Source organism: Tympanuchus pallidicinctus, unplaced genomic scaffold, assembly GCF_026119805.1.
Source record: "Tympanuchus pallidicinctus isolate F22 unplaced genomic scaffold, pur_lepc_1.0 scaffold8, whole genome shotgun sequence".
Taxonomy (NCBI): Eukaryota; Metazoa; Chordata; class Aves; order Galliformes; family Phasianidae; genus Tympanuchus; species Tympanuchus pallidicinctus.
This window is the reverse complement of record NW_026294802.1, coordinates 43,475,899-43,501,739: the sequence shown is the minus strand read 5'-3', so window position 1 is coordinate 43,501,739 and position 25,841 is coordinate 43,475,899. Positions and strand designations below refer to the sequence as shown.

The following is a 25,841-nucleotide window of genomic DNA, read 5'->3' as shown; positions in this document are numbered from 1 at the left end:
CAAGTCTGCTGCCACGTATCGGAAACAGGAGTAAGCACCTGGATGCTTATGACATATCCATGGCTTGGCCATGCATATGGACCTTAAGCACAGTTCGATTACCAACAATATGTGAATATTCAGATAACTTCCTTCTGCTTGAGAATCTTTTGTTAAGAGTGAGATACAATACCAACTGCGAGTTTAAACTTGCAATTAGTAGTCCTTAAACAAAGATTCAGCATCACAAACTTAGCTTCAAATCTCCTGTTTTTACTTGTCCTTCCTTTAAGTCCTGAACTTTAAATATTTCTGCATGGCGTAGAACCAAAAATCAATGGTGCTTTTCCAGTGGAGGTTACTGAATCTGCATTTTAAATCATTGGTGTCTTAGAAATGTGAAAGTTATTTTTCCCATAAAAATAGTGATTCAGCCCTGTTGCACAAAATATTTTGCAGTACTGCCAAGTTTTATGCATTAATATATATGTATAATGTAAATGAATTACAGCTACAACAGAAAATATCAGTTTCTAATTGCATGATTTTTGTCTTTTCAAACTGTTGGCAATAATAGTTTTTAACTAAGTTCTGCAACAACAACATCAAATTGATCAGATATATCTTAAATGAATGTTAAATATTTTATCTCAGAGAGAAAATGAGATTAATATGTAATTTGGCAAAGCCAACGCTTCTACTTGAATCCTAGCATCTGTTTCATATATTCTCATGAAAAGTATTAGCTATGCAGCCTTCTTGTTCCTTTACTTCTTTATGATCAGGTGGATCTTTTAGTCAAGTGAAAACTGGACAGTTAATACTGTTGTCCTTTGGAAGTTCTTAATTTGAGCTGGAAGTTCACGTGCATGAAATAAGAAAGCAGAAAAAGCTCTCATTTTATTTAGAAGTAGTTGAGTAGTTGTGAGTTCACAGTCAATATCACTCATAGTAATTGTTTGTCAGTGCCAGCACTGTTGATGGGCCTGAAGTTTGGCTTCCCTTTCGCAGTGCCTGTTATTTACTCTTGTTAAGAAATAGGTGAAATCACACGCAGAAGAACTATGTTGGTTGGTACACTTCTACTTCCCCCTCTGATTCAAAGGAATACATCCTCTTTGCTCTCATAATGGTGCATAGCCTGATTTTGCTTTGGAAGGAAGACAACACACCAAAGGGGATCCTACTGAGATTTCTCGCCCTTGCACATGGCTTAATCCAGCATGTGTTTGTTCAGCAACAACAGAATCAGCTACTAAAGAAACAGTAGTTGTTTCATAGGAAAGTAGGGCTTAAAGAGAACACAGCTCAACCGGATGAGGCTTCTGCAATGCAAAGATCCCACTTCATTGCTAAAAATAGCAGCCAGAAAGAGGAAGAGAAATGCAAAACAGGGGCATTGAGACATATTAGCAGTATGGTTGCTAAGAGGAGATCACACTTCTGGGAGATAACACCTCCTGGAAAGCTAGGAGGTGAAGAAAGTGAAACACAGGGGGGAACACTGTCTTTTTGGTTGTAGCAGCCTTGTGATGCAACAAGCCATAAGCGGGGAAGGACTGTGCCTGCAGGGTCAACTGCCTTCCCCCCTGAAGGCTTCTTCTTGGCCCTTGTGAATTCTTTGGCCAATACTGAATGCAATGAATCCGATGGAGAGCTGGTGGAGGCAGGGGAGCCACTGACTGCCAGCACAGCCTCCCCCCACTGCACGACTCATGGTGAGCTCGCCCCATCCTCTCCTGGGAATGCAACACTCCAAGGAAGGGCTGGCCTACACACATCTGCTCATCAGCATTTCTCGTCTGCAGCCCTCTGGCTATTCTAAAGCAGAATAACTGAAAAAAAAACCAACCTAAAACACTCAACCACCAAAAACCACAAAACAGCCCCCACAGTAATTCTTGCACAAAATCATCAGAACCATTCTCCATCTTGATACAAATTAGTAATTGCATTTATTATCTCCAGAAGCAAAGAATTCTGCATTCAATTTATCAGAACCACCAGCTTCCAGTGTCTTCCTGCTAGAAGCTGTGAATCAAAAGCAGCATGGAAGCAATGCCAGGTTTTAGAGCAACATCTCTGAACATGGTTTTACATTTTCGTTCTGTGCAAAGCCTCTTGCTTTGGCAGACAGTCAATGGCTTCAGCTGACATTGCTCAATGCAAAAGGTGCAAGTTAATGAGACTGGATAAAAGGAAAACCACATCGTCACAAGGCTTATTCATAGAGCAGGGATAGGTTTTCTATTTATTCCAGCCCCGTAAATCCCTGACTGTGTCATACTAATGTGTGTGTGTGGGAGGGCAAGCCTCTGATCCTCTCCTCTGCATTTTATACACTTAGCATCTCACAAGTCACTGTTGCTGTCAGCGTCTCTCCCTTTGCACTAGTTCTATAATGAGAGAACAAGTTGGCACCAGCTAGCTCTGAAGACCCTTAGGGACTAAAGAAAATGGGCTAGCCTGGCATGAAATGCTATCTGCCCAAATTTGTACATCACCACTGCACAAAACAGGGTGCGGAGAAGAAACAAGGTGGAAGCTGTCTTCGTTCCATGCTTTGGGATCTGAGCTGTCTCAACCTATTTTTTCTCTCATGTATGAGAGCTCTTATGTGACAGCATTGTCCCCAGAAGCCTGCTTCTCCTTTACAATTTAGAACAGCACATGTGCAACTAAGGAGTGCACCCTGGAATGCTGATCGTGTGTGTACAAAGAGCTTCATGGTACTGAATCATAGCTGAAGACATTACTGTAGAGAAAGAGAAAAGAAGAAGGGAGGAAGGGTGGAAAGGAGGAAGGGAGGAAGGAAAAGAAAAACACTTGGTCTGGTCCTCAGCTGTTTGCCATAAAGATGTGGGGAGGATGGAAGACTGGGATCCCAGAGTTGGAGACTGAACGCATCTCAGCATTAAGAAAGCAAAGCAAGCTGAGCACACACTGTCTCCACTCACTAGTCTACTCCACTTCTTCAGAGTGGAGGTGATTACTGCCTCAGCAGTTACCTCAGCAATCAGTGCAACTAAACTGAAGAGGGACTAAGATTGTTCTCCTTGGCTTGCTGCACTTCATCACCCTTTGTATGAAACTGAATGTTTCATAGAGTGAATACCAGCATAGGTATTGGAAGAACATTCAAGGATGCTGGATAAAGTCTCAACAGGAAGTATCCAGGAGGAAAGAGTAAAAGGTAAGTGGCAAGTAATTCTGCCTGTTCTGCTCTCTTGGGCAACACTGAACACTAATGAAATGGAAGCTGGCACATTTCTGTTAAATAGCAATAACACACATCGAGCTATCAACTGAGAGTCATCTTGAAAAATGTATGTTCCTGGTATATTATTTCCAATCTGTCTGATTGCCAAACTGTTGGAAGCCACGAAATTTAAGATCGCTACATTTGTGTAAAGGAATAAAACTGTTAGGTGAAGCAATGGCTTTTAAAATCAGTGCCAGACTGAAAAGTGTATCAAATAGTTTCATGGAAGGAATAATGATCTCAACAATAATAATCAATCCATAATTCTAACACCCAACTCGTGCACAGTAACTGAGTATAAGGATTACAATAAGAGAAACAGAACATCTGAAATGTAAAAGAATCACATGACAAAGAATATTAACTTACAAGTAAATACTTCCATTAATATCGCAGTGCATTTTAGGCTACGGTGGATGTTGTCTGTCAAGGAATTGAGAAACAAAGGAAACTGGTGTAGAGAGCATACCCACACAGGAAGGTAAAAGCTTTAGAAGATGGGTTCCAAGCTACCACGTCATCTCTCACACAGAGAAGTCCAACACACTGTATCAGGCAGTAGCATTAGAATTAACTTTATGTAACATGCATTATTGCATATGGAACTGCATACCTAACATGAAAGAGAGGAAGATTTAAAAGGTAAATCATGACAGTAGCTGACAATGGACTGCAACCCTTGAAACAAAGGAATGATATAAATTTTAAGAGATAGTATGTAGGAATTAACAAAATCAGCTAACACATTCTGGAAAAACCAAGTGAACATAGCTGGAGAAGTACCACTTGCCATGGTAGAGGGACACAAACTATGAATGTACAGAGACTAGTCTGCAAGGCAATGCAGTTGTAAGAAATGCAATACAGAAATTTCATCAGATCTGTTCTATCATGGAGCAGAGGAGCTGATCTCTCCTGTGGTTCATCTATAAATGTGCATTCAATTCTCAGTTCAGTAAGTGGAAGAAACTTTGAAAGTATGAGGAAAGAAGGAGAATCTATTTCTTAAAAAATTGAAACATTTTGGCTGCAGATGTAATGGCATTAAGAAACAAAATGGTAATGTTTGCTAAGAGCACTTCCTATTAAGCTGGGATATAGTCTTACACTGATAATAATTAAAGCTCCATTATTTCAGGCTTTTATAACTAGGATGAAGGGAAGCATGCAAGTGTACAGAAAGTAGAACAAAACAAATAAGCCCGCTATAGTCTGGTGGGGAATAAAAGGCAGTGGAAACAAGGATGTGCCACCTGGGAAGAATACAGGGATGCTGTTCAAACATGCAGAGATGGGATCAGAAAAGCCAACGCACAAATGGAACTGAGCTTGGAGATGGATGTTAAAAAAACAAGAAAGATTCAATAGATACATTGGCCAGAAGAGACAGGCCAAAGAGAGCGTACCATATCAGATAAACAAGAACTGGATACAACAGATATGGAGAAGGTTGAGGTACTTAATGAGCTCTTTGCCTCAGTCTTCACTGGCAGCCAGGATTCTCCTATTTCTCATATCCATGAATCTCACATCCTTGAACCTGTAGGTGGGAACAGGGGGAGTAAATTCCTCCCCACTGTGAGGGCAGAGCAAGTCTGACACTGCCTAATGAGACTGAACATGTACAAGTCCACGGGGCTGGATGACATGCATTTCAGGGTCTAGAGAGATCTGGCTGATGTGGTTGCCGAGACACTCTCTAATGACTGGAAAAATCACTCCCATTTACAAGAAAGGGAAGATGGAAGAACTACAGGCCAGTGGGTCTCACCTCTGTGACTGGGAAGATCATTCAACAGATCCTCATAGAAGACATGTTACGGCATATGTGGGACGAGCAGGTGATCTGAAATAGTCAGCGTGGCTTCACCAAGGAAAGATCATGCCTGATCAATCTAGTGGCCTTCTATGATGGAGTGAAGGCGTTGGTGGACATAGGGAAGGCAACTGATGTCTTCAACCTGGTCTTGTGCAAGGCCTTTGACATGGTCCCTCACTACATACTTATCTCTAAATTGGAGAGCTATGGATTTGAAGGGTGGAATATACAGTGGATAAAGAATCAGTTGGAAGGTTGCAGCCAGAGGGTTGTAGTCAATGGCTCTATGTCCAGGTGGAAGCTGATGACAAGCAGTATCCCCCAGGGTGTCTGTCTTGGGATGATCAGAGGGCTGGAGCACCTCTCCTATGAAGATAGGCTGAAGGAGCTGGACTTGTTCAGTCTGAAGAAGAGAAGGCTGCAGGGAGACCTCATTACAGTCATCCAGTATTTAAAAGGAGATCATAAACAGGAGGGAAATTAAATTTTACACTGGTAGATAGTGATAGGACAAGGGGGAATGTTTTTAAACTAAAAGATTCAGATTAGATATTGGGGAAAGTTTTTTACTGAGAGGGTGATGAGGTGCTGAAACAGGTTGCCCAGAGATGTTGTGGACACTCTCTCCCTGGAAGTATTCCAGACCAGTTTGGAGGGCCCCTGGGCAATGTGATCTAGTACTTGATCTAGCAGCCTGCTTGCCTGTGGCAGCAGGGTTGAAATGTAATAATTCTTGAGGTCCTTTCCAACTCGAGCTATTCCATGATTCCACAGTCTTGCTCCATATACTCAGTAGACACTACCAAGATCACCATCACCATCTCTGTATAGGTTTGGCTTCCAAACATTTTGGGAAGTAGAGAAGCCCCAAAATACTTACTTTCCCCAGGGACATCTTGCTGACTATCTTCTGGCTGCTGGGAAATTCCCATTTTCGATAAGATGAGTGTGGCACCATCTCGGACCTTTGAAGATACAAACATAGAGTTGTTATGCAAAAGAATAAAACAAGGCTGAACTTTTTTCTTAACAGATAATCTGTGGTTTCCGTAATCTTTTGTTAGAAATCTGGACCTGATTTCTATCAAAAGAAATCTGATAAATGCTGCCCTACAAAGGCTTATTGGGCAACCAGATCTGTCATTCAGAGCAGACTGCCCTCCATCTTGTTGCATAATAGATTGCATCAACACGTCCTCAGAGTAATCAAAATGCTAGAAGCACATCCAAGACATCAGTGGTTCATCTGTCCAGTGCAAAGGCCCTTTGTGCAAAAATAGATCTTATTGTGAAGAATTACACCTCTATCTTTTCTGAGACAAAACTAACTTCTGGCTTTCCTAAACAGGATACCTGTTGTTACAAGAGGACAAATAAAATACAAAGGAAAGATAAGTGGATTGCAAGTGTTAGTGTGCCCAGCACAAAATCTAACAGACTGTTCAGAACATCAACTAGGCTGTTGAACAAAACAGATCGACCCAAAATCTATTTATCAGCAGAGCAAGAATAAGGGTAATTCTCAAGGGTAGGAAGTTGTAAAGGAAATAAAAGAAAATATGAATAAAAGACCCAGCAAAGGCACAGGGAGCTTTGGAATGTTGAAAGGAAAATTTAGGCAATTTGTCTAGACCATGTCTTTCATGCTCTCAAGTTTTTACAGTCTAGACCCAGAGGTAGTTTTTCTTTTGATCCTTTACACAGAACAGAAGTTCCTCTATAAACAAATAAAGATTTTATTTATTACTAGAGAACAATTAACAGATGAGAACAAATGCTCTGAAACACCTTACATTATAATGCATCAGTGTGTTGATACGTTTCCATCTGCCATCTCTTTGGGATGTTAAATCCAAGTCTGAGAGGATCTGTGCAGTAGAGCCTGGACGCCACTCTAAGGTGCAATTAAAATGAGAAAAAAAAAAACTTGTTTTAACCACAGGCAAATATAACTACTTCAAGAATGTTTAAATTTAGAGAACCTCTGACGCATTGTGGAATATTAAAAGAGGTAATTTGACACGTCATGATGTGCATTATTTATTGCTTTCTAGTTTGGCCTTTATTAGAGAAGTTTGCACAATTTATTCCCAACCACGCACGTAATTTCTGGTTATTTTCCATGGAAAGTCAGAGAATCACAGAATGCCAGGGAGTGGAAGGGACCTCGAAAGATCATCTAGTCCAGTCCCCCTGCCAGAGCAGTAACACCCAGATTAGGTCAAATTCCTTTGCATAGAATACTACTAATATATATAATAAGAACCACTGGCAGTCCAAAACAGAGGAGTAAGACTTTCTGTGGTTTGGAAAAACCATTCTTAGTTAATTTACCAGTATTTTCTCAAGAGTAAAAATTGCATCCTCTACTTTCAAATTAAGACAGTAATGAGGATATTGCAAAACTTCTTAAATGGAGCTTCTACTATGAGATTATTAGGCCTTTTAGGTCAGACTTTTTTTTTTTTTTTTTTTTTTTTTTTTTTTTTTCAGAAGAGAACAGCAATTCTGAAAGCCTTCGAAGATGATGATTTTCATAGGTTGGGTGGCTCATCATCTTTAACAAGTGAAATTCCTCTAAGTTATAATTTTTTTGAACAATCATAAGATCAAAATTGGTACCAATTTCTGAAACTGCATCATTACTTTTCCATCAGTTAATTGTCCATGCTGTCATTATCACATTAATTAGTACCTGCGATACTGTCAGACATGAATACATTTGTGCTAACAGTCATTAACAGGCTCTTTACACACTAATGACAGTAGACAAAAACTTTAACAATCATGAAAAAGAACTCTACAAGAAAGCTTTAATTTTAAATGCATATTAAGATCGTGATAAAATGTGGTATATTTCCATCCAGCTGAACATAAATTCAATTTTTGTTGCTTTTGTAGGAATTTTTGGCAATGGAAAGTCAAAATCAATTTTGTAGGAATTTTTGGCAGTGGAAAAGTCAAAATCACAAAGCACGTTTCATCAACTCTGTATAGGATCACAAGCAGCAACCTACCAAGAGCTACACTCTCAGCTTTTGGCCACTGAGAGCATGGCAGATTTCGATAGACTTGGTCTATTATCTTTTCCTTTACTTGTGATATGGTATCACAGTTCAGCACTTTCACAGGTGTAGAATCAGTTCCTCCATCCTGGACATACACATTTACTGTCTGTGAAAGAAAGAATGTATACGGTTATTACGACAAATCAGTGCTTAAATTACCTGTAAATCTGGCTTACTAGATAGTTCAAATGCAAACATTATTTACATAAAATAAGTTTAAATAAAAAATTCGTTGATCAATGATTACTGCACAATAATATATATTTGCAATGATACTATAGATTATTTCAGAGATCCTTCACTATTATGCAGTCAGCAGCTCTTTCAAAACTTCAACTCATTCTTCCCACTATGATAAAATAAAAGAGCTGCAGAATAGATTTGCTTGTTGTGTGCAGTATGATACCACTATCAAATCCTGGGAAATTATTAATTTTTTAAATAAAGGAGAGGCACAAGAACAAAGCAGCTGGAGCACTGGCTACCTACAGGCTTCTCTTGTGGCCTGATAACTTGGGGCGCAAGAAGCACAAGTAACACAGTGCCTAAACTTAATGTGTTACCAATAACCACCTGAACTGCACTTTTTTGAACTCCTAGAATACAGCACACTTTTGTCTTCCTTTATGCTATCTTCACAGATCGGGTTTTACCTCTCAAGCTAAGCAGGCTAAGCCAGTACATATGTGATCTAACATGGCTCAGATGATGAGTAGTGATTTGTCTATTCCCATAACTTTATCTCCTGTGACCAGCTGCTCACTAGACATATATGAATACACAGACACATATATCTGTATATATAAAAGCCATATACAACAGCTCTGATGTTCCAAGACTTTATTTATTGCTCACTATTGTCACAATAACCATAATAGCTGCAGGAAGTACACCTAAGTAGTTTATAATAGTTCTAAAATATTACTGTTTTCTGATAGTACTGACATGTTTTTTTTTATGTTAAAGCGAATCTCTTGAAAGCCTGTAATTTGTTGCATCTAGGGGGATTTTTTTAAAGTATCTTCATTATACACATCAGTTTCAGCACAGATAGAAGCAAATGAGAAAATGATGGCCAGTAAATCTCCGTGGGAGGAAAAAATACCCAACAAACAGACATTACAGCAAACCTCTTTCTTTCAGTATCCAAATCAGTACAACACCACATCTTTGTGGAGGTTTTGCTAGTCAGGAAGCTTCGGAGGCCAGGCATGTCACAAGACCAGCCAGTGATCCTAAGCATCTCATCTGGTCCTGCCAACCATGACACCTAAATTTATCACCATGAGATTCAGAATTGAACTTGCATGGTTGGTATTTTTATTGTGTGAAGAAAAACTACGCCATACGGCAGTGAAATTAAACATGATTGCACTGTCCCTTGGCAGAACTCTCAAACTAATCATGAGATTTCACCTTCCTTTTCCTATTAGCTTTATGGTAATTAGACATGATTTGCTGCTGGTTCAGTATGCAGCATGTCAGCGTAACCAGTGATGCAAAACAGACTCAGCTTTTAACTAAGAACAATCAGAGCGCAGACAGCTCTGTACCGTACTCTCCCACCACATCTCACTTTCCAGCAGAAGTGAACTAATTAACTCATGCTTTAACTGACCGCGGTGGATGAATGCTCCCTAACTGTTCTCTATTACCACAACATCGTCACCATCATGCCGAAGGATCCTAATAATTTACAGCAGTGCTTCACAGTCTTTTACCACACATGTATCTGTATATATCTCATTATCTTGCACGTGCACACATACATACAAGATAATTGTTTTATGTGAAATTTGTGAATCTGGACCAAATACCGCCACTATACAATGTCATAGTGTTTAACATCTAAATATGCTTGTTCTGCCCACATCTGATTACATACACAAATTTTCTGCTGTTGCACTGCATTCATTTAGCTTAATTATAGGCATCAGATTTTTATGAAAAGAAACTGACTGAATAACAAACTGCTGCTATGAAGACTTGCACGATGCACAGTACAAATACATTTTCTTCACCATACACAAGAGAAAATGGATACAGCACTGTCACTTAGTGCAGTTCTCTGAGTGGTATTTTCAGCTCAGATATTAACACAGAAACACAGCTAATTCCCATCATAACAACTGAACTTAAAATATTCATTCTTGGTCAGCACTCCCTTTTCCTGCAGGCAGTCTAGGTAACAGTCGAGTGACTCTGTGAGTGAAAGTCCTACGGCAGTCTCCTCACATCAGCCCTCCCATCAGCATCCCTTCAGAATACGCAAACAGACTTCACAAAGCTTTTGGTTAAGTTTCTCTTTTGACACTGCAGGTATGTCACTGCGTCTTTCTCAGTTGGAGACAACCACAAATGACTGCTAACATGTCAATAAAAGAGGAATCAGAGATGAAAAAAAATTTTCCGACAAGAAGAAATCAAAAGTGAAAGAAACAACCTGAAGTTCAAGCGCAATATTAGTGAAAGAATTTAACAAAAATCCATCACAAGTTAATTTAGATGGAAAAAGGGAAGGACGTAAACACCACAGCCACTCTTCAGGAAGGCCTTGAAAAATACAGAAGGGATTTAGTGAAGTAAATTCCATAGTGGTAGAACTGGAATTTAAAGTTAGCCATAGAAAATAGATTATAACTCTGTTTTCCTGCTTGGAGACTTGCTGATCATCTATAGTATTGCCCCTGATCAGAATTTCTGCGCAGACCATAGTAGTTCAGAAAGTATGTACAGTCTTAACACTACACATCTTCATTATAATAGGAAAGTACTTTCATAACGTATTAACCATGCTCTGCTTACCAACTGTGTATACTCGACATCATCTCCTAGTAAGCCTGTGTCATTCAGTGTATACTTGGCTTTCTTCAGAACAGCATCCACTGGACCTTTCTCTACTTGGTGTTTGATAGCTTTGAACAATTTGTAAAGAGGCTCCCCAGCATTGTCCTGTTACAAGGAAATAAAGCAAAATAAACAAAAATGAAATATATGCTTAGTGCGCATGTTTAAGTATTACTGATGAAAAAACCCCAAAGGCAACAGACTTCAGCTCTTACCTTGAGGTACTGATACAAACAAATAGACATCCAGTTAGACAACATTCTCTCAACAACTGTTTCAGATCTAAAAAAAATACAATGCCAAGTAAGTTAACGGCACTTAATGACAAAGTTTTAAAGAAAAGCGTTGCTTGAAATATAATATTTTTTACATGCTTAACTGCAGGCACTCTCCTAATGCAATGATTTCCCTACAGAGTCTTGAGAGCATGTACTTGCTTTATGATAAGTGCTTTGTATTGCTCATCATTCCCGAGTACCTTCAGCTCATTACTAAAAAGCACAGTCTTTATGCAAAACCTTAAACTGTGGCTATGCTAAAAAATTAACCCAGAAGTGTGCAGGCTGGGAAAGCAACTCTACAGATGACAAAGCACGTGTGCACAGCAAGGCCTTCTGTAATGGATTTGAGAGAACAGGAGGGTTAAAAACATCAGTGCAAGCCTTCATCGAATACATAATGAAAGCTGATTATGTGTGCTCATTACGGAGATGACGTGTGGTATAAACGCTAGATAATTTGGAATAAAATCAGATTAAAAAGTAAATGAAATGTTCATTATTGTATTTTGAAGTAAGGTAGATGCTTCAGCAACCTTGATACAGATTCTGTGTCACAGCAATTTGAATAAGGAAATCTGTTGCCAACAGCCCAGCTTTTGCCTTTCACGGCTATTTCTGGTGAAGCTGTCTTCTTAATATGCTTGGATGAGGGTGTTTGACTTCCACAGATAGCTGGCGTTTTAATACAGTCAAAAGAAGTTGCAAAAGAAGTACATTGTCAGGAAAATAGAGAACAAAAGAATAATATAACAATCATTCAAACCTTCTTAGCATCAGCTTTGGGTTTTTGGCCACCACGTACTGCTCCATCAGTTCTAAGAACAGCGTCCTCATGATGTCAGTATAGTATTCTAGTTTTCCATGTAAAGCGACCGTCAGTAAAGATGCAAAGTACACTTTTGCTCGAGCAGAGAACTCCCTTTGGTTTTCCAGCGTATGAATAAACTGAAATAGAAAACAAATAGCAAAGCAGGTCAGTTGACGTTTTTGTGAAGAACCTCAACACTTGTCTGCATTACAAAGATGAGGAATATTATTTTAACAGTAACCTAAACACAACATGGAAAAGTTTTCAGAAGTTCGAAAATACTACTTGTAAGAATATGTTCCCTATCATTTGGTTCTAAATAGATCATTTGGTTTAGCTAATCCAAGGAATGCTAATATATTTTAATGGAAGGAAGGAAGGAGGGAAGGAGGGAAGGAGGGAAGGAGGGAAGGAGGGAAGGAGGGAAGGAGGGAAGGAGGGAAGGAGGGAAGGAGGGAAGGAGGGAAGGAAGGAAGGAAGGAAGGAAGGAAGGAAGGAAGGAAGGAAGGAAGGAAGGAAGGAAGGAAGGAAGGAAGGAAGGAAGGAAGGAAGGAAGGAAGGAAGGAAGGAAGGAAGGAAGGAAGGAAGGAAGGAAGGAAGGAAGGAAGGAAGGAAGGAAGGAAGATAGGGAGGGAAGGAGGGAGGGAGGGAGGGAGGAAGGGAGAAAGAAAGAACAATAATGTGTTCTGTGACAATTTTTTTAAAAAGGAAAATCAACTCTCCTCTTTCCCAAATTCCCAGTCCTTTCACATCATATTATAAAGCCACTAATCTAAGTAAGTGCACCTGGGAATGCACTCTGTTCTGCCAGAAACTATAATGTTACCATTAACTAGCTCGACACTGGAGTCTCATTAAAGAATAAGAAGTAGATAGGAGCCTAAATCTATATTTAGGTGTCTGACAATCAGCTCAGTTTTTGAGTGTGAGCAATTAGATATCTTTTTGGAGGAGCTGAGTACTCATCAATCATTTTTATGAATAGGGCACTTGTTTCTGGAGGAGCCTATGTCTTGGGCTGTCTGGGAGAAAAATCCAGCTGACAGCTTCCAGGAGGTAACTGGTAACCACAGCACCTAGCTGAACCAAGAGAGAATCACCATTCCCTTGGACACATTTCTTAAAAAGATAAACATACACTAACATGTAACAGCAGCTTTTACAGCAGGTAATATCTGTTCTCCTGCAGCCGCTGTAATGATGACTAAGGCTATGCTACATGCTATGGCTGGTTCTACAGAAATGCCTATCTGTAACTCCAGGAAGTTCTGGCTGCAGCGCCACAGATTTGGCTTTGGTTACTATGGAACCAGAATCTTAAGAAAATGGCTTATTTCTATGGACTTCGTTTCACTTGTACTTGTAAACCTACTGTGTTGAATGCCAAGGTATGCCAAGCTAAGAGACAAGTGAATCTACTTCAATACTCACATTAATGAGAAATGATTTGCTATTGAGGAGGTTGGAGAACTGGTTCAGAGCCTGCTCCACAGTCTGCCGCCGAGCCTCTGGAATATCCAGCTTTCCTGTAATCATCACATCCTTCTCCCCATCTTTGGAGGGCAAGAAGAAGACTCTGTCCGTGTATGTTTTGTAGTCCAGTACTGGGATTCCAGCTTCATTTACATCATTTGTCTGATCCTCCATCTCTATCATTAGATCTAGAACACAGTTGAACAGTTGATTTAAAAAAAAAACTGCATCTTTTTTCTTTTTTTCGGTAGCACAATCGCTCTGGGTACCACACAGCATAAAAGAAGTAACTCGTCACTGAAAACTCTATCTCAACTCACATTTTCTCTTGTTATTTTTGCCAATTATCCTGTTAACTATGACCACAGCTAATCCTCTGGTGACATGCGCATCTGTCTCTAGCACAGATGGTTTCCTTGTTTACATCTATTGAAAGACAGTCTTAATGGATGTCTGAGTGAGTTCAAACATATGAACCTGGGGTTGCTGCAAAGAGCAAAAAACTGACACAGCAATACTGTTTTTTCAGCTTTTCAAAGTATGTTCTATTTCCTCTGAATCCATGCAGTAATGAAAGTTATTTTTAAAAACACATAGCAATGCAGGAGAAGTACAGTTTAAAACATAAAGAACACTAATTTAATTGAGAGGAAGGGAATGGCAGGAAGGAAGAAGGTTAAATATCTTGCTGAAATTGATGGAGATATTTCTGTGGGACTCAGAAACTTTGAATTTCTTAAAAGGACAACAACTAGGGAATCGTCTTTCGGAAGAGCTATTTTAGCTGAAGGATTTCCAATTACCCAGTATTGTTGATTGACTAGAATACCATGTTAATTAATACAGTGACCTTGTGCCTCTGCAATTTTATTGCTCATATGCATTCATTTACCCTTTTATTTTAGAGCAGTCAGCAAACCCTAAGAGAGAAGCGTCTTGTGGTTTCCAGCTCTTTGGTATTTGCACTTCCTCCCTGATGGCTCTTTTCTTGACTATTCTTGGTCCTACGTATTTCAGACTGTCTGTATTTCATGGTGCTGTCATTATACCTTTACACTGTGGCTCTAGAACGTGTTTTGACTTCAGTGTTTCACTTTACTGTCAGCCAAGGTGGATGCAGTTTGGAAACTGGATTGCTCCTTGCAGATGCTTTCTGTTTCCTCAGTACTTGTGCTTAATGGAGCAGAGAGGAAACCTTCAACCCACCAAACACTAGGAGTCTGCAGCACCCTCCAGGGAGGGTCAGCAAGAGAAAGGCACCTTTTCCTTTCAGAAATGAGTATGAGGTTTTGCATTGAGGAGGCAGTAGGAGAGAGCGCTGTTAACTTTGATTAAACCTTCCACATTTCAAAATGCAGTTTGAAATTAAGCTTTCCTAGTAACAGTTTTTGATTCAAATATTTGTTTCTGGGTTGCGTCTAGAACATGGAAAGAGTTAGCATTCCAGAGAAAGAAAGTTGAAAGGAAAGAACATTCAGTCTCCAACATTTCTGGAAAACAAGACTTAGAGAAGCTCCAAGTATGGCAGAAGTCACTGAGATACCCAAACTCCTAACATTAGTTTCAAACTCTAACCTGAAATTGGTGTTTAATTCAATCCTTCTTGTTAGTTGCTGTCAGCATGAAGTAATCTATTTCTCTGTAGAATAAAATCTGTGGCTTTTTTAGTAGGGATTATTTCAACACGACCCAACAGCAAGTCTAATTAGCTAATGAGGTGACATTTCATGGTAATCATTTAGGCCAATATTTGCAATGTTTGCATTCAGATGCTTAATTTAAGCATTGCAATGAGTGGTTCAACATGTAGAAATGCTGAGCCTACACACCTCCTGCTGTCCTCCCTGGGATGATGTTTCTAGATTTATACAAAACAATTAGCTAGCTTCTCAAATCAAGCATAGGGTCTTGCCATGATAAACTGTACAACATACTATTTCTTTCCTGCGTGCTTACCAATTATCCCTTTGCAGACTGATTGCTGAAAATACATTTTGCAGGTCTGAAAATCATTTTTCATGTACATACTTGGCATATATTGCCATTGTGCTAAATACTAAGTGGACAGTTAGTTACTGCGAACCTCTCTTTCCTCTGTGTCAATCCACTCACATTTATGAACGTGCATAAATAACTACAAATAAAACCCCTATCTCAACTATTTTTATTTTGTAATAGAAAACTGTGCTTCCTTTAGACTAAAACTGTCCATTTCCTTTAAGAACCTCAACTCCATATTTTACATAATTTATGATTTTTATACATAATAGCAAAATGTTTGCTCTGTGTCAATACCTGTAATCAAAACTACCAAAACCTACTTTGAATTATTTGTTCTCAAGAGATAGTTTTAGCAACACAGCATCACAGGTCTTCTGATTGCTCAAGAGGACTCACAGCAGTGCAAATATCTGTCATACCTGTGAATTCCTTCTTGCACCGATCTCTGACACTCTCCTCCAGGCCTTCAAGTTGAGATTTAATTTTTTCATACTCTCGTTCTGCTTGCTGGCTCTTCCGTCTTTATGGAATAAAAATAAGATTTACGAAAGTTACAAATTGTAAAATCAAATAGTTTGCAACAGGGGGTGACGGGAGGACCGTTTTTGGCTTAGATTTCTGTTTGAACACTACTGACGGATGAAGAAATGGAGAACAGCATCAGTAGCTCAAATTTAGTGCCAATCACCCTGGCATCACCACAGACATGCTACTTGAAAGTGGGCTGGGCAGACATTTGAAATCCAATAAGCACTAAGCTACAAATATTTATACATACAAATCCTATATATTCAGTACAGAAACTTAATTTGTATGCACCAAACAAAGACTACTTGCAGTATGTTCTACACTAGCTATGAGGCATCCAGGGTATGCAACAAGAAGTGAACCAAGGAGGCTACAGAACATCTGCTCTGCTGATACACACCATTGGAATGAAATCCACCTACTCTTAAGGTCTGTGCATGAGGTCAGTGTATTACTAACCTCAAAATTATGCTAAGTAGGTCTCAAGTGAAGTACAGACATTGTTCTGGCCCTCTGTGAAGTGTGAACTTAATAATGAAACTTGTGTGTGGGTAAAACTTATCTCAGCTTGAAAGACCAAAATGACCACTAAGCCAAATACATCCCAGCTTGGAGTTACAGTGTTGACTGAGGCAGCATAAATGTGGATGAATATGTATGCAGAATAGGTTATATCCTTCAGGAGAGGCATGTTAGCAGCCATTTCAAGAATGTTATGTGTGCCACTTTGCAGTTGTGCACTAGGTAAACCTGGGACCAATTGTTGTGCTCACGTCTAAAGGACACACCATGCTGACTGACACACAGAATCACAGAATGGCCAGGGTTGGAAGGGACTTCAAGGATCATGAATCTTCAACCCCCCACCACATGCAGGGCCACCAAACTCCATGTTTAATGCTAAACCAGGCTGCCTAGGGCCCCATCCAACCTGGCCTTGAACACCTACACATTATTTGGTGTGCATGAGAGGAATAAAGTGGTGCTCAGACATATTTCCAGCCTTAACTGCTTTTCTTAACTCTATAGCTCTTAAAATTTATATTTTGTTGGTTGAGCTCAGAACAATCAGGTATTACCTTCTAAACTGTAGGACACAGGACAACAAAAGGACATAATTAAAGGAACTTCTTACCTGTAACAGATGATAGAAATGATGATGATTGCTATCATAGGAATAAGTACCAGTGGCAAAATAAGATTCAGTGGGATGTCACTCACACGTGTATCATATTCCACTCTTCCAAGGACCCATTCACGGAGTCCAAATTTCACCTAATTAGGTAAGCACAGACATTTGCCTCAAGAACTGCAAATGGACAGCAGCTCACTTTTCAATTGTGCTCTAAATTCTTAGTAATTCTCACTAAGTGAATTTCTAGCTCAATTTGCCAAACAAAAGAAACATTTCTGAATATTTTATACAAAATTTAGGTCACTAGCACTTTATTCTATGAAATAATTCTACTTTACTTTGCAGAGGAAGAAAAATTGCCAGCTTGCCTAGCTAGAATTTTACAATCCCGTGTGAAGAATGTTCAGCTCGGCAGCTTGGGAACACTCTTTACATGTGACATCTTCTAGACAAGAGGCAGAAACTGGAGGAAGAAAGAACTGCAAGGAGTTTCTTTACAGTATACATTATATTGAAAAGGTAACTTACAATGAATTCTGGAAGGTTATTGATCATATCCCTTTTCTGCCTTTTCTTTGGCTGTGGCTGTACTTCAGGTGGCTCACAATATAAGTCTGTTTCAGTCAGTGTCTTTATGTTGCAAGGCTCATCCCCTACAAAAGCCTGGGCCTCGTCAATGGTCATGGCTTTGTTCAGGTTACTGCCCTAGACAGAAAATAAAAGAATAAGTCATTAAGGCAAAGTCTTGGGATACGAGAAATCCCGAGTTGATAATTTCTATTTGGATCACTTTGAGCAGCAGATGTGAGTCATACTGTAGTGTACAGAAGAGCAGAGTGGAGGGGAATCATATAATTCCTTCTCCTTTTCTTCTTGACGCAAGAAGAAAAGTTCCCTGCAGTCCTTAAGAGCTCTCTGAGAGAAGAAATTTCCGAAGGCCAGACTCAACAGTAGTGGAGTCCTGGGGAAACCCAAAGTATGGCAAAAAGGCCTCTGAGAAGGGCAGGGGAGGGAAAGGAAAGACAATATTTATTATCTAGCAGGGGTAAGGCATTCTAGAATTTGAAATATTATACCAAACAGCTGTTCATTATAGGCTAAGGGTTTTTGAAAGAAAGGAAAAATCTCACACACGTATCAAGGACAAAGTGAGTAATAATCTCTTAATAAATTTACCTTTGCATTTATAAGTTTGTTGACTTGCTTCTTGATGCCATCTGTGAAATTTTCAAAGGTCGGGTCTGCAACATATGTAAATGAATGGCTCTCATTTTTTACAACCAACTGATAATGATCCATTAGAATAATAGTGGTAATGTTATAGTTTTCTGGATCTTCCAATATTGGTAGCGAAGAAAAAACCACTGTGGTTTCATTAAGTCTCATAACACAGTTTCCAACAAACTATAAGAAACAAGAGAAGAACATGAACATATTAGAGTTTGATTGGTTCTTGTACATAAGTGTTGATAACTTCACACTTCAGAAATGAAAACACTGGAGTTGTATCCTCTTCATACAGAAAAAATAACACAGTATATGGTACTTGCTAAAAAGAAAAGAAAAAGCAATAATGACTGGAACAAATTGTTGATTCATTATATTCTAGCAGCTGTCCCCAGAAAAAACACAGCTCACTTTCCATTGCCTCCAAATTCTGTGGCTCTGGACAACTGGGCTGATATCAGTAAATTGCTCTAAGATTAAGAGGTTTACATGGGAAGTTTAATCCAGATCATCTTCTGAACCATAAAGTGTCTCAGGTTCTTTTTACTGACACAGCAGAATATACCTTGCTGAAATTCAAGACAATTACAAAGTGAATTTCTGAATAAAATTTACTAATTGTTACTAATTGGTAACAACTCCATTGATCTGCCCCTCACCTCACTCTCAGTTATGTAAATGTTCTTATCCTACAAACTCCTGCAGCCATTCCGTTACACAAACCACAGCCAACAACACTAAAACACACAGCCAAGAACCCTCAGAACTTCCTCTATTAAAACCTTAGTTTCTCACAGAAATCAAATGCCACTTGATAGCTTCTCCCCTAAATATTGATATTGCTACAGAAATGAAGCAAAACAAAAGATCAAAAAAGATTAAAAAGCCAGCTGGCTTTAGCATACTCTAAAAGTTGAACCACACATAAAACACTAGAAATGCAGATTAGCAATTCTATAATTATTTTTGAAATTGAGCCACACTACAGTCTTAAACTGAAAAGCTAGCCTTAAAAAAAAGCCTTAAAACACATTCTTACTGGAAGATTGTTTTCTAAGCTCTCAATCTTTGTATTAAATTGCAATCTTCATGAGAAGAGTGGGAAATTGAGACCTACAGATAATGTCAGTTCTTAACATTACAAGCAAGACGTTTGCTTTCTTTTTTAACTTTATTTATTGTTCATGTCTTTTTTTTAGGAACATGCTGTAAGTGGAATATGCTTGAAGAAAGAAAGAGAAGATTTTTTTGTTGCGCACTCACTGCGCAAGCCAAGAATGCAATACTGTAGGACTTTTAGGCAAATTGCTGAAGTTTGCAAGGAAGGAGAAAGACGAAGACAAATTACACCACTTTCAAGTTTTGCAATATATCCAGTTTACCATCCAAAGCTTAATTCTTATATCCTTATTCATTTTGAATGAAAATAATTTTAAAGAAAAGATTATAAGATCCATGTAAATGTAAGTGAAGATGGCGGGAGTGGGCTTTTCTCAGACTGAGATCCAGAACAGACCCAGAAGCCTGTTCAAACGTCCCTCCACCTCGAGCCCAATGAATTCAAGTGGGCAAATTCATGCATTTTTTAAAATAGATTATGTGTTATGCATCCAGTGTGATGCCTTGTGGGGGGAAAAGAAAATTACCGTTTTGGAGCTCAGTTTGCCTGCTTCTGGACGCTCTGCATGTACCATCAGTGAGAAACTCTGGATCAGTTCAAACCCAGTTCCAGTTACTGTAATATTTCTCCCTCCACTGAAAGACAAAATTAATAGAGAAGTCAAGTGATTGGCAAAACACTACAGCTATAGATTGCTTTATCCTACAGCATTACTACTTCCACTGAGAACAGTTATGTAATTGCATATATTCTACACAAAAAAATTCTGTTAAAGCTATTGATGGCAACATCATTTAAAAACAGCAATGTCAACTTAAAAGTAATTTTCAAATAGCAGAATAGAAAAGTACAAGTCATCTGTCAGTAGCTTTTCACTGATGCCTATTTTTGTGTGCTTTACTTCTGCAATGTTTTTGTTCAAATGCGTCCACCTACCACACACTGAGATAAAGGTGAGTGTATTTTCCACAGATCTGCAGGGAACTGGCTTCCCTATTCCTTTTCATTTGCAACATATTTTTTACAAGAGAATGTATTCACATAAGAAAAAGAATGCATACAGGTGGCCGGTGGGAACTCAAGTCTTCTCAGTAACACAGATTGAGAAGGATAGCAATCCTCAGAGCAATCCATTGAAATAAGGTTCAGTTCATAAGGAGGAAAAAACAAGTCTTTTAAATACCCTGGAGTAAATCACTAGTGATCTACCAAAGAACCCCTCCAAACCACCCAAACAAAAATCAAAAGCAAGTGTGAAAAACACATCAAATTTTACATAAGCAATGCTCCCTATACATGGAGGAAGGTACCAGTTTATCTAAGAGAAGTCATGGCTGATTTTATTTTTATCATTCTATTTTTAAGATCACGATCTTACACTTCTTCCTGAAAGAAAAACTTTACTTGATTCCTCTCTCTGTCAACTGTGCCCAATAGGCAGAGCAGTCAGCGTATAAGTTTGAGACTATGCTAGTTTTTATTTCAAACAGTTCTGTATGGAGAAAAAGCTACAACATATTCTAACACAATTGTAAATGAAGTAATGACAAATATTTCATTACCTGCTGAAGCTATTTACAGGCTTGAACTTGGTGACAGTAGGATTCTCACTGTATGAAAATTGCACTGGTACATCAATTTTTGTTTCCCCATAGCGCATTGTGACTCCAACAGTTTCAACCTTGCTATTACGTCCTGTAACGCAAACAATCTCATCTCCAAATTCAGTGCTAGATTGCAGAAGAAAAGGAAACATCTTTAGTTACTAACATTACTGTGATCTGTATTCTTTACTATATACTTCATAATAACAACAATAAAAACTCTATTTTTGCTAAGCATTAGGAAATTACATGAGTAGGTTACATTTTCTCCAGATCATTTAGAGTTTTTAAGCAGATATGAAAAGCAATACTGTACAAACACAATGTGCTGCCAGCACATTTCATCTCACTCCATTTCTGGGGGGGAGAGAAGGGCAGCAATTAATAATTGATAGGACCAGAGGGAATGGTTTCAAGCTATGGCAGAGGAGATTCAGGCTGGACATCAGGAAGTATTACTTTTCAGAAAGGGTGGTCAGGCACTGGAATGGACTGCCCAGGGAGGTGGTGGAGTCACCAACCCTGGGGGTGTTCAAGGAAAGGCTGGATGTTGTGTTGAGGGACATGGTTTAGTGGGAGCTGTTGGGAATAGGTGAACGGTTGGACTGGATGATCTTTTAGGTCTTTTCCAACCTTGGTGATTCTATGATTCTGTGATTCCGTGATTCTATGATTCTATGAACAAGGGGTACAACAGGATTAAAAGTGTGTATGTATATGGAACCACTGAGGAGATGTTGAGTGAGAGCATGGCCAGATATGGAGCAGCCAGTCAATCAGAGTGAGCTGAAACTGTAAAATTCTTTGCATAACTGAGTTCTTCAGCTTTGGTGATTTTTGCAGCTACCAATTCTAGCTGAAGCCTCTGAGTGAGTTTGTGTCTGAACATTATGTGCAGAACCACACTGCACAGCATGAGTCACTACCTCTAAGAGATAGACAAAAGATTTGTGTAATTTCTAAAGGCCAGAAAAGATTGGTGCTTTGTTAGGATACAACTCTGTATTCTCCATTACCCAGGGTACGTACACATTGCAAGGCTGGCTACCGAGATAAACACGAACATCCTTCTTGGAACCAGTTGCCAGGTTCATACCAGTGATGGTAAGTGTGGTTCCACCTGCTTGTGGACCACTTTGAGGTCTTATTCCAGTAGGCTGAGGGTCCTGAAGGGAGAAAGTGATCAAACTACTTCAGAAAATTAAAATAAAATTGACGTCAGTATTTACTATTATAGGAGATAATAGTAGTTTAATATTATTACCTGAAAAATAAGAAAGATAAAAATAATGAAGGACAAGTCTTCTCAAATAAAAGTCTATCATTACTCATGGTGAGCAAAGGAAGAAGTAATGTGGCTTTATATGAACTTAAATTTCCTATTTGCAATATTTACAGTTAATTGCCATTAAATCTATGTGGGTTTTGTGTTGAATTTCTTGATTTCACATTTAATAATTCTCTCTTCCTTATGGCTGAATCTGCCTTCCCCTTTTCCTTACCCTTTCCTACATTCCACATCGGTGACAGATGAGACAGAAAAGTTTTATAGAACTGATACTAAAAAAACAAAAAGAACATTAAGATTCCATTTATGTAGGACTTTTAATTGCAGTAAAAGAGTATTGTCTCCTTCTTTACCAATGAGCTCACAGGAAAAAAAAATTAGGAAATACTAAACTTTTCTTTATACGCCTAAAAGCTCGAAAAGGATTTCTTAAGATCAGTTGAAACAAGCTTCAAATTGTCATGAAATTTTTCAGAAATAAAAATTTCTCAAATAAGTTCACTCCTTTTTTCTCAATTCATTCTTTGTTTCTGTGACTGCATTCCCAGAGATATGACAAATACTATAAATTAACAGTGAAGGCTTTTCACGAGAAATGCAATTTAATTACTTCATCCCTAAGTAGTCCCTGCTCCCAGTTGAGGAAATCATTGCTATTCAGGACACCTCTGAATTAAGAGTGTGAGTGAAGCCATGTAAGTGGCTTGAGATCCCTCAGCCTGGCTTCAGCACGCGCTGCCTGCCAACTTGCTAAAATGAGTGGATGATGGTGAAGTCCAGCCTTAGGGCAGTGCTCTGTGCAGCATATCCATGATGGTCAACAGTGAGGGGACCTGGCAGCTCACACTGATGGTTGGACTTGCTGGTCTTGAAGGTCTTTTCCAAACTAGATGATTCTAGTTGATTCTAGATGGTTATGGTTGGCGACCCTGCACACAGCAGGGGAGTTGAAACTTTCCTATGAAACATTCTATGATTCTATAAATCTATGAACAAAGGAAGAGCAAAGACATTTGAGGACTTCCTTCTCTGATTAGGGTTTGCCTGATCACCATCACATTGAGTAGATGCTCACTCAGAGGACTGGCCATGCTCAGAGGGGGAAAGGCAATGCTCAGAAAGTTTTGCTGACTAGTCACATAGCAAAAAGCTTTCACTTGCAATTTCTAACTCACGAAAAGTCTGCCATCTCTGTGTCAGCTTGCAGCTACAAATACAGTGGTTTGTGAGTGGCTGGTAGAAGAGGGAATGATGTACAGGAGTTTGGCTGAAAGCTCAGCAAGCCATTGATAGGTATTTAACAAATAGCAGGAATTTGTAAAAATGCATTCAGTTGACCTTGTGATTACTTGACAAATTTGTTTTATTGAAGCACTGATATTATAGAAACATAGAGAACTTGTACTTGCTGTGCTTGTTATATACTTTCATGTCTGAGCAACTTCCCTCTGAAGGAATGTATCACGGTTCAGCACACTTCACAAATCCACAATGACAACTGTAATTTGCTCTCAAGTCATTGAGCTTTAGGAATATGCTTTAACACTAATTGGGTGTCAATTGCTTTTCTTCCCTAAGAGAAATCTGTTTGTAAACCCTTCACTCCTCAAGATGTACGATGATATAGCACGTGACTGCTCTCATGAACTAACCTCTGATTTCTTTTTAATTTAATACATCACTTGAGTTACAACATTTTATGTAAGGAATTGACTCAAAGTAATTTTTAAGCATAGTTTAAATAAAAGGGAACATTGATTCAACATAATAGAGTTGACTAAAACTGCTTACTTAGATCTATACAGCCCTCTCTGTGCATACTCTTCTTCAGATTTAATTGCTTGCTGATTTAACCTAAATTGAGATTACACAAGGGTAAATGAAAGATTTGAGTAGGCCAGTTTTAAAAGTCACATCTGAAGCTTAAATTAACATGTCTTGATCTGCTCTTCACAAAAAAGCTCATTGGTGGCTTTTTGAAACTCAATTTTGTTGATTAAAAATACTACAACTGAAGATGTGTTGCTCATAAAAACTTACAAACACCTTACAGTTAACCTTAACAGACAGAAAACCATGCTTTTTATTAACTTCAAATTAAGTTTTGATTGCTACGAAGTGTTAAGTATATTGGACTAGTACATTATAGCCAGTAAAAATCCACACCAACAGATAGATGGTTGTGGGAGGTACAGCTTCCAGAACATTCCCCAAAAACTACTGAAAAATTAGTGGACAAATTCTTTACCCCTCAACCTCAGGAAAAAACTATGTAGACTGTGTAGCCTTTTTTCTAAACTCTATCTGTCAAACTTTTATACAAAGATAAATAACTACACCATTAAAGCTCAGTTGGGTATCTGATCCATAACATAGGCAGTGCAACAGTTGGTTCAGTAGCTAACAATCAGCAAATACCAATTAAATACATGAATAACTACAAACCTCTATGAATAACAACAGCAACGCGGATGTGAAACAAGTACCTGTTCCATTTTCTCCAGAATTTCCTTTTTTTATTAGAAAGGCTCTGGCTCTGCTAATAGTTAAAGAGCTAAAAGGAGATGGATCCAAGCTTTTTGCAGTGGTGCCCAGGGACACTTTCAAGAGGCAAATGGAATCTGTTCTGGGCGTCCCTGCTTGAGGAAGAGCCGCCCCGTTTGGCTTCCAGAGATCCCCGTCAACCTCATCCATTCCGTGATTCTGCATCATTTTGTGAAAACCCAGCAGTGCCAAAAAAGAGAACGTTACCCACGCCTTGCCCCACTTCTACAACACAGCTGCAATGTGCAGCCAGCACATCTCAGCTTCATTTCAGGTTAATGAAAAGCTGAGGCCAAGAATTGCTATGGTAGCTACTGCAAGTAGCAGCTGAGCAAGTGGAATAGTTACATTTAACCCTTGTTTTCTCTTCAATCGCCATTTTTGCAGCAATCCCTCAAAGGGCTATTTTAAAACAGCTTAATCCAAAGTATTCATATTTAACCTATTTAAACTAATTTTGAAATTACAAAGAACACTCCAGGGACTAAATAACATGGACATCCAGTAAAGATCTAATAAGGAGAAGCTAAACTAAGCTCTGTGTGCAGAGGAGTTTTTCAGGATGACCACTAAAACAATGCATCATAAAGGAACAGCTTGTTACCACAAACTTGTCAGTAATTCAGTAATTCTAATTTGCTGTTTTCTGTTTCACAGTCTTCTCCTTTTCCTTTTCCTTTTCCTTTTCCTTTTCCTTTTCCTTTTCCTTTTCCTTTTCCTTTTCCTTTTCCTTTTCCTTTTCCTTTTCCTTTTCCTTTTCCTTCCTTTTCTGAGACCTTCCAGAAAAATAAGTAGCTTAAATATATTATTGAGAATTTTAACCATTTTATTGCAAAAACAATGCACTATCAGCAAGC

At 38.8% G+C, this 25,841-nt stretch overlaps 1 protein-coding gene across 5 annotated transcripts in view; it reads right to left on the bottom strand.

Moving 5' to 3' along the window:
• PLXNB2 (plexin B2) overlaps positions 1-25,841 on the bottom strand; it is a 247,415-nt gene that overhangs the window by 11,510 nt on the left and 210,064 nt on the right. For all 5 annotated transcript variants that reach the window (XM_052667742.1, XM_052667740.1, XM_052667741.1 and 2 more), the window contains 14 exons: positions 22,182-22,318; positions 21,111-21,278; positions 20,075-20,183; positions 18,378-18,605; positions 17,730-17,906; positions 17,202-17,341; positions 15,958-16,058; positions 13,496-13,725; positions 12,020-12,201; positions 11,191-11,257; positions 10,934-11,080; positions 8,078-8,234; positions 6,854-6,954; positions 5,941-6,025 (listed from right to left, as the gene is read on the bottom strand). In XM_052667742.1, the coding sequence (XP_052523702.1) occupies positions 5,941-6,025; positions 6,854-6,954; positions 8,078-8,234; positions 10,934-11,080; positions 11,191-11,257; positions 12,020-12,201; positions 13,496-13,725; positions 15,958-16,058; positions 17,202-17,341; positions 17,730-17,906; positions 18,378-18,605; positions 20,075-20,183; positions 21,111-21,278; positions 22,182-22,318 (2,029 nt within the window). The remainder of the gene's footprint in view (positions 1-5,940; positions 6,026-6,853; positions 6,955-8,077; positions 8,235-10,933; positions 11,081-11,190; positions 11,258-12,019; positions 12,202-13,495; positions 13,726-15,957; positions 16,059-17,201; positions 17,342-17,729; positions 17,907-18,377; positions 18,606-20,074; positions 20,184-21,110; positions 21,279-22,181; positions 22,319-25,841) is intronic.